The sequence below is a fragment of the Euphorbia lathyris genome, chromosome 9 (genome assembly GCF_963576675.1).
Source record: "Euphorbia lathyris chromosome 9, ddEupLath1.1, whole genome shotgun sequence".
NCBI classification, from domain to species: domain Eukaryota; kingdom Viridiplantae; phylum Streptophyta; class Magnoliopsida; order Malpighiales; family Euphorbiaceae; genus Euphorbia; species Euphorbia lathyris.
In genome coordinates this window covers 50,741,680-50,750,705 of record NC_088918.1, presented here as the reverse complement: position 1 = coordinate 50,750,705, position 9,026 = coordinate 50,741,680, and the positions used below count along the sequence as shown (strand labels likewise).

The window sequence follows — 9,026 nt, the reverse complement described above, 5'->3', positions numbered from 1 at the left end:
ACCTCTTAAATATTAAAAAAGAACTCTTGGTTTATCTTTTTAATATTAATAAAATGTAATTAGTATTTAAATTAAATATATACAATATATAGATGTTTTTTGTTGAAGAATACAAAATAGATTTGTCTAGAATTTTTATATAATTCAAGTTGAATTGTAATATATAATCTACTACTTTATTTATATGTTAATAATATAATGTTTGAAACAATATATTACTAATAATGATAATAACTACTTAATTAGAAAGTATTTTTACATTTTTAATTTTATATGTGTTAAATTTATTTGGGTAATTAATTTATTAGTCCCTATATTTTGACAAAACACACTGTTTAGTCCCTGTATTTTCATAAACACATGGTAAGGTCCCTAACCTTTTTTTCAATGAACTGTTTAGTCCTTCCTTCTATTTGTTAGATTTTTTTTACCGTTTATGACTTCGGAAATGACTAAATTACCTTTTACTATTTACCTTCAAACTTTAGAAGAGAAAATCCAATTTAAAAGAAGAAGCTATTTGTATGGAGAACAAGAAAAAAAAAGACTCAATGCTTACGAATTTGAACGATTAAGAAGAAAATAAAAAAGAAGAACACTGAAAGTTGATTTCAGATGCATTAGAGTTTAAAGGAAAGGAAAAGAAGAACGCAAATCCAAATTGACTAACAAAATCTTCATGAGAGTCTAACGACAGGGACTAAACAGTTCACCAAGAAAAACGTTAGGGACTAAACAGTTCATCGTGAAAAAGGTTAGGGACTTTATCATGTGTTTTTGAAAATCTAGGGACTAAACAATGTGTTTTGTCAAAATATAGGGACTAATAAATTAATTACCCAATTTATTTTACTATTAAATTTATTAATTTAATATCTTAAAACATTATAAATTAATATTAAAAAGAATATCTGGTGCCTGTAGCAGATGCAGCGGCCATGTGGAAACCTTGTGTCATGCTTTGAGGGATTGCTCGAATAGTAGAAAGGTTTGGGAAGGGGTCCTTCCTCACCACATCCTTCCTTCCTTTATGGGGTTCTGTGATATTGACTGGTTCGCTGAAGGCGTTAATGGGAATTTGTTGGCCAGTATGGAGCACGGGGCTATTCTCTTCTCTATTATTTGTCACCAAATGTGGAAATGGAGGAATGAAGAGTTATTTGCTGAGAAGACTGTCTTTATTCCTGACCTCCGGTTTTACTTCTCGAAAAAACTCTCTGTTATTACAAAGAGTTTTGAAGGAGAGTCCATGGTTCATCCCTCCCCGGTTAAAGAGGTCCAGTTAGTTGGTTGGAGGAAGCCCAAGGAAGGGGTTGTCAAGTTGAATACGGATGGCTCCTGCCTTAGTAATGGCAGAATTGCTGCTGGTGGAGTTCTTCGGGATGCTGGTGGCGCCTGGCTGGCTGGGTTTACCCATAACTTAGGTACGGGCTCCTCCTTTACTGCGGAGCTCTGGGGGATCTTGTCTGGCATTAAACTCGCCATTCGCATGGGTGTTAAAAGACTTTCGGTGGAGTCTGACAATTTGGAGGCTATCAACAGGATTTCAGATAGACAGGCTGTTTGTCTTAAGAGTCAGAATCTCATTAAAGCCATCTTGAGGCTTCGTCCTGCCTTCGATTCTCTTACCTTCTCCCATATTTATAGGGAGCAAAACCGCGTGGCGGATCCCTTGGCAGCTGCTGGGCATGAGGTGATGTTAGGTGTTTCTACCCTTTCCGTTCCTCCTTTTCTGTTACCTTCTCTTCTGGAGGATAGGATTGGGGTCAGTCTTCCTAGACTGATCCCGGGTTAGGTTTTTGTTTTTGTTTTTTTTTTCTCTTCCCTTCTTACCAAAAAAAAGAAAAAAGAATATTATTATTATTATTGTAAATATTATAGTATGTTAATGAGAATAAAAGTATTGATATTTTAAAAAACTTGTAAATCTTTCCCAATTCTTTATCTGAACAAGCATGCTTACATCGAAGATGGATGGCAATGGAAAATACAAAAAAGTTGATTGATACATGGGCGTTACAAGATTTAGATGATAAAATACAGTATTAAAGTAAAGAAAGATGGATTGAAATGTCTTTATATTTCCATGTCACCAAATGGAACATCAAGAATTATGCGTAGAATTTGGTTCAGATGATCCCGATCCTGATCCGGATCGGGATCCAACTATTTCTTCAAAGGCTTCCATGTCTATGGTCATATCATCGTCAATGTCAGCTTCTTGTACCTCAGCCATTATTTCATCCCTGTCTCCTTCAACACCATTTTGCATTACTTGTGGATGTTCCCCTTCTTCACCTCCTGCTTTATCCGCTTCAGATCTTTGCATCACTTGCGGATAAGGATCCATTGAAATTGTTAATGTAGATGTCACCAACAGATTCTGTAAAGTATATTTCATCCATCAACTAACAATAATTAATGATTATCATATCATGCTTCCATTTTGTGATCCACCATGTCAATTTTAGTAACCCACCTTTTCTAGTGCTAGGGCCAGCTTCGAAAGATTTGGATAGATACTTCTTGCACCCAATAGGATCTGTTACACAATATCATACCATTAAATTTCAAACTGTACATCTTCTTTAAATGGTGTTAGAGATGTAATGTTATCAATTTTTATGAACTCCTAGAGCTCCAACTCTTCTTAATATTGGGTCCTCAAGTGTTTCTCCGCATTCCCAGTATACTTACTGTGGAGAAAAGCACCATCTCATACGACCTGGAAGGCCAATAAAAAGTTGACTTGAACTTTGCATGTTCTACCCAAAACAACAATTCCAGAAGACTGCATAGCAATTACCTATATGTATATATAGTATGAAGAAAGGATTCAAAAGGATACTTTTTTTGTGAAAGCAATTTAAACCTCAATGCCAAGAAAATCAAGTATAAAATTCTTCTGCTAGGAGGAAACATATCTCAGAAAGCGACTAAAGAATTTCACCCTTCCATTCTTACTATAAGAGAACAACAAAGGTACAAAGTTAAACAAGGCTAATCATAACCTCAACTTGCTGCTTGTGAAAACAAGAGTTCCCACAAATGTCTGTCTTAAAAATTTTGATGGTTCCCATGGAACCAAAACATTTCTAGAACCATCTTCAAGAAGGATAAACAGTTTTCCAATTTCTGGTAACAATGGAAGTTAGAACCTTCGTATATATTTTTTAACCTAACGTCAAAAATATGTAACCATCATAAGAATCAATTTGAACACAACATTTTACTCACTGCATCTTTGGAAACTAAAATAAAAAGTTAAAAGTTATAAGAGCAGTTGAATCAATCGCATGTGTCATTTATCAGAATCCACAAGTGATATCAATTACAAGAGATATGTAATATTTTTAGAAACTCAACCACGGAACATGTATACTAGTTAGATCACAGAGAAAGCAATTGGGGAGAGAGAGAATTAAAGAGTGAGTGAACATAATAATATAAAATTATCACCTCACAGAGCCTCTGTAGAGTAAAGGGAGGACCTTCATGAAACCTTTGTAGAGCTGTAGAGCAACAATACCGAAGAGAAATTAAAAAACAAATAAAGAATAATATATATTATATATATGTGTGTGTGTGTATATAATATATATTATATATGTGTGTGTGTGTATATATAATATATAAAGTCCTCCAGAGTTTATCAATTAGCTAAACCATCTAAGGATTTGACTAAATATGTAGCTGCTACAGCAACCCCAAAGAGCCACATTCACCAAAGGAATTTTGCAGTAGTCAAAGCTCAAAGAAAAACCACTTGCCTGTGCATGAAACCGCATCCTTGGGGTTGAGTACAAGAAACTAATTACTGGACATTTTTCTCAGTCCGAGTCAAATCACTTTTTACCACATCCCCACAACATAAACTCAACCTCTGAACCCATTATGGAACTACTTGTGGGTTTTATCCAAGGCCAACTTCCTCGTCAAGAACAATTAACACCAAGGAATGTCTACTTGTAAATTCAACCAAGCAAAACATATGATTCTAATGTCATATAATACAAGGCATGCCTTGTCATTATCCCGCACATTTCACAATTGACAATTGCAAATGGCATCTCGTTGCCAGAGTAATATGATTAGACTAATCTTACAAACAACCAAAAGCAAAACAAGGCAATGGAACTACCTTCATCCAACCTTTTCACTAGTTCTGTATAAGTTTCTCCCAAGGAAATACTTTGCTCCTCCCTGGTCGACATTTTTGCCTCAGGATAGTCTGACAAAACCTTCATGAATCACAAAGAGGTAAATGGTAAGTAATGTCATTTAGCAGGAGAGAGAACACTGTGCACTTTTTTATAATAACAAACTAACAATTTAAAAGTGATCAAAATAATGAAAAATACAAGAACTGCATGCTAGCATACCTCCCCATACCTGCTTCAGATGAAAGGAAATCATGCTCTTCAGTTTGTTCCAATCATGCCTAAATGACAAATCAAGAAATCATATAGATTAGTAGGGGTTAAAACTTGTTCTTAACATGCATATCCTCCCATTCTCAAATATCAAAACACAGAACCTGTACAGCAACCATCAAATGCCCCAATTTTAGTTGAATTGTAGCTGATATATTAGTATAACTTAGAAGGCCTATAAGAGGCTTTTGAGGTCTCAGTTAATTGAAGGATGGTTCTGGACCTATGGTCCAGCTTCCTGATCTCTTTTTAGAAGCAATTGGACTTCATTCATATATAAATAATTTATTTCCAAAAGTAAAATGCCCTTGCCCAAAAATCAATGAATTAAAAAATTATCTCGACTAGCTGAAGAATATTAATACATTTTTCCCATATGGCACCCATGATACCAAAAACAGCAATAACATTATGATATTGTCTCCATAATGGCATAGTTACTAGTTATGAATTGCAAAAGACTCCTAAATCCTCAACTACATGTTTTATCTTTTATAATTTCAGGAGATTTGAAATATATATGTATATATATATATATATATATATAAAGAAAATAATCATCTTTATGCTAGAACAGAAAATCTCAGAGAAAATGGTGGCCACTCATGTGCAGTCGCAGAAATAGTGATATATTTTTTTAAGTAGCATTTTCACATGGACATATGAAAGTGCATATTTGCCAGTCGTTTACTTGTGCCTGCACTAGAAAAAAAAAATGTGTACATGCTATACTTACCATACAAAAAGCAAAAAAATTACAGCATATAAGCAAAAGTCACAATAAAGCTGAAAGCATACCAAAATTTCCCCGTGGATGCAATAACTTCAAGAATGCTAGTGATTTCTTCTTCAGAAACAACAGTCTTGGGTTCTGCATCACTAAATACACATGTGCAACACTATCTTAGCATACTATATGATGAAAAACCAATGCAGCTTTGTGTAGATCTCAAGAAGTTCATAATTTACAAAGATTAGATTGAGGAGACTGAAAGGATGTAGCACTAACAGATATAAACTTCCCACAACATTATCGAAAATTCTTCACATTTCAGCTATATATATCAAATATGAACAAGAACAAAACCTTCTATCATTTTAAGAACAGGCTTTAAATCTTCAATTTGGGAAAACAGATCCAAATTTTCAGTTTTGGTCAAGTAGGCTCAATACCTAACAAAATCATTTCAAATGAAATAAATATAGAGGTGCAAAATCTTTAGCCCAATTTCAGTTAGAATTTTCACCTTTTTCAAACAAAAAAAAAACATTGTGGACTCATTTACCCAAATAAGAAATATAAAGGCTTAGACACATTCCAAAAGTTCATAGGCCATTTTGAGCTTATCCCATGTTAAAGACTTAATATTTGAAAGATATTTTATCAGCCAACCAAGTTATATGTCCTCGCCTTCTAAGATGCTTAAGAATTTTCAATTCTTAAGTCTTAACATTAACACCAAGCCCAAGCTTCAGTGTAATGAAAATCACAAATAATGACCTCTCCACTCATTTTCTAAAGACATAGTCATATTGAAAGGGAATATTCGGTTCTTATTAGATGTATTAAAAGGGCGGCCCGGTCGCATTACCCGTCCCCGCTGAGCGAGGGTCCGGGGAGGGGTCCCACCACAAGGGTGTATTGGGGCAAGCCTTCCCTTGCCAATTTAATTGGCAAGAGGCCGCTCCTAAGACTCGAACCCGTGACCTCTGGTCACACGGCAACAACGTCTTATTAGATGTATTATTTAACAAAAATCAACACCAAAAGATAAGCTAGATCTGAGTTATCAAGTCTAAGCATCATATTCTCCACTAAAAAAGGACTAAATTTTCCAAGTGCATACGGCAATCGACATGTACATAGGCATTGGAGACTTCCAAAATAAAAATAGAAAAGATCTATCTACTAGTGGGAAAAAATTTACTATTAAGTATTTTTCAGATTGCACTTCTTTGTTCTATTGGGGACTAATAAATAGAGAGAAACAACTATCATCTTTTCAAATGAAGCACTGTCTTTCAATCTCTTGTAAGATGAGGTAAGTTGTGTGTCTTCTTTCCAGGCTACTACTTAACTGCTTGAAGTGCTAACCAACATGATTTGGAGATATTGTTTGTTCTACTCTTTTGAATATCCATGACAGTGTTTTCCTTCTGCTTAGTTAGGATATCATACCCATCCTCCTTGTATTCTCTTTATCTTTTTCTTCACAGCACTTTCTACATAATGGGTTTAAATTTAGCAGTAAATTCCAATTCTTTCATCCTAATAAAATAGTAACTAGTAGAAAACAATTGTTTTGTTTGGGACATTAACCCATTCATCAAAAGGACGAATGCATCTTGGAGTTCACTACTTCAAAGTTCTTCACTAAAAGTGGATGGCATGTGATGCATAGTTATTAAAGGTGCGCCTGAGGCGCACCTATGGCGCATGGCGCACCAGGCGCAGGCCTTAGCGCCATGACACCCCCATGGCGTGGCGCAACCGCCATGGCGCGCGTCTGGTGCACCATTTTGCGCCAAGGGGCAGTTGCCAAAGGCGCGCCTTGGTGAGTTAGGGGCAGTTTTGTGGTTTTTTTGACAGTTACATATATGGAACAAGTGATTCTGAAGGGTCCAAAATGAGAAAAAAAAAACAAATATTAGAAAGGAAGAGAGAGATTATACATTTGAATTAATTAGACAAAATCTTATTATAAGAGGAAGAAGTTTAGTAGAACAAAACACAGAAACAAAGCAGCCAAGGGAATTCAAACTCAGCATGAGTGGTTAATTTGGAGAGTTTTGATGAGTAGAACTTAGGATTTAGTATTCAACTTTAGCTTTCTAACATGGGGTTTATTTGGCATTTTAAAACTTATTTATACTTAATATTGTCATGATTTAGTATTCATTTCATTTTTATGTTAGTTTTATAGATTTATAATTTTTGTTTTTGTAAGTGCGCCTTGTTTCGCTGTGGCGCGCGCCATCGCCGTGCACCATGTGCCAAGGCTCCAGGACCCCTAGCGCCTTAGTGCGCCATGCGCCTTTAATAACTATAATGTGATGTTATAGGCAAGAAGGTGAAAGTGATAGGATGGTCAAATATACATCAAGAACATTGATTTCATTCTATAGATACTCGACTAAATTTACATTAATGAGAGCAGAAATAGCATATAAAAGGATAATATCTAAGAGTTTAAGCATTCAGAACTTCATACTTTTTGCAATTTAGATGGATAATTATTGGTAAAAAATCTTCTGCTAAATCCTAGGAGCCAATCCAAATTTGTTGCTTACGCCTACATTATGGAAGAAAATAGAATAGAACCATGACATGACATAACCAATTCAAGGCAATATGGCAGGAATGAAGACTGTAATCAAGATCATGGACAGTATTTGGTGACGTGTGGTGCAATTTATACATCTCTTGGAGAAAATATTAGGAAATTCAGCAAAGCTTCCAACTGCTTTCAGAATTTTATGGAAGTACACAGACATGGCATCATCTCAATGGATATCTTCGTCAACATGGTATCATTTCCTCAAGTTAGTTCACAAATAAGTTAAAAAGTAAAGGCATATTCAAACAATGTTGCCACTCAGGTTAAAAACCCCCAAAATTGAGAACTTTCTTCGGCTATTTTGTAAGGCCTATTCAGGGTATTTCCAATTTATCATAAGATGAGTATTATTTATTATGTTTACTTTACGTGTTACCACAAGAAAAGAACTGAATCTAGGGTAACATATAATTCCCATAACTGAAAAGAGAATTAGCCAACAATATTTACAGCATGCAAGTCAGTAGTTTCCTTCAACCTCTGTACCATGCCTAATCACAGAAAGCTTCAAACTAAAACCGAGAAAAAAAAATGCATTACGCTCACAAAAGGTAGTGTTCAAATAACTTTCAGTGGGAACTGGGAACAGCTATATGAAGCAAGAAGCCTTTACCCATGATGTAAGGAACTGGGAACTGTGTTGTTATCTTCGGTGTGATCGGCGTGTTGGGAAAAAGCGACTGATTGCTCGGAATTTTCAGTGGAAGGCATCGCCATCCGAAGCTTTGGCCTGCTTAGGATGAGAATAGAGATATTTTTAGGCTTGATATGTGATACCCTAATCGCGATTTGCTGTTTTTATTTTGGAAGACCCGCCTGTCTTCTAAGTGGTAAATTGTTTCGTTTAATTTTGGATTGAAATCTAAAATAAACTATAATTTATATGAATTTTTTTAAAATTTGTTTGATATTTTCTAAATTTGAAATATATTTTTGTTGTTTCAAAAATATATATATATATATATTTTTTTTTTTTTTGTTTGAAGGTGAATTATATATTAATATAATATTTTTATATAGGGTATTGCTATATACCGCAATATTTTTTACAACCACCGCACTATTTTGACAATTATGCCCTCCTCATAATTTAAACTCAAAAACCTCAAAAAAAAAATTCCTCTCTTTCTCTCCCAAGCCTAAAAACTCTAATTGGACGAAAATGGACCCGAGCATTCCTGAAGACCATGATTTCGTACACGAGGTAATCCTACGATATAAATTTAAATTAAAATTTCGTTTTTGAATTTTTGAA

At 34.8% G+C, this 9,026-nt stretch overlaps 1 protein-coding gene across 2 annotated transcripts; it reads right to left on the bottom strand.

Annotated features, from left to right (window-relative positions):
* Positions 1-1,881: 1,881 nt before the first annotated feature.
* Positions 1,882-8,601, bottom strand: LOC136206836 (uncharacterized). 2 transcript variants are annotated; one of them, XM_065998021.1, is made up of 7 exons: positions 8,385-8,601; positions 5,232-5,312; positions 4,393-4,441; positions 4,142-4,241; positions 3,460-3,512; positions 2,480-2,542; positions 1,882-2,383 (listed from the first exon to the last, which is right to left on the bottom strand). In XM_065998021.1, exons 1-7 carry the CDS (start codon positions 8,486-8,488, stop codon positions 2,105-2,107), a joined length of 729 nt encoding a protein of 242 aa, XP_065854093.1. In that variant the 5' UTR covers positions 8,489-8,601; the 3' UTR covers positions 1,882-2,104. The 2 variants fall into 2 exon arrangements, with proteins under 2 accessions (XP_065854093.1, XP_065854094.1); XM_065998022.1 differs by having other exon boundaries at positions 5,232-5,304; positions 8,385-8,531.
* Between the last annotated feature and the right edge of the window lie 425 nt (positions 8,602-9,026).

Excerpts from the sequence above, each read along its gene's own strand:
- LOC136206836 (XM_065998021.1), bottom strand. The coding sequence starts at position 8,488 with ATGGCGATGCCTTCCACTGAAAATTCCGAGCAATCAGTCGCTTTTTCC. Across the intron at positions 4,442-5,231 it reads GCATCCACGGGGAAATTTTG|GCATGATTGGAACAAACTGA; the intron begins GTATGCTTTCAG and ends TTTGTCATTTAG. Across the intron at positions 3,513-4,141 it reads AGTGAAAAGGTTGGATGAAG|CTCTACAAAGGTTTCATGAA; the intron begins GTAGTTCCATTG and ends GTTGCTCTACAG.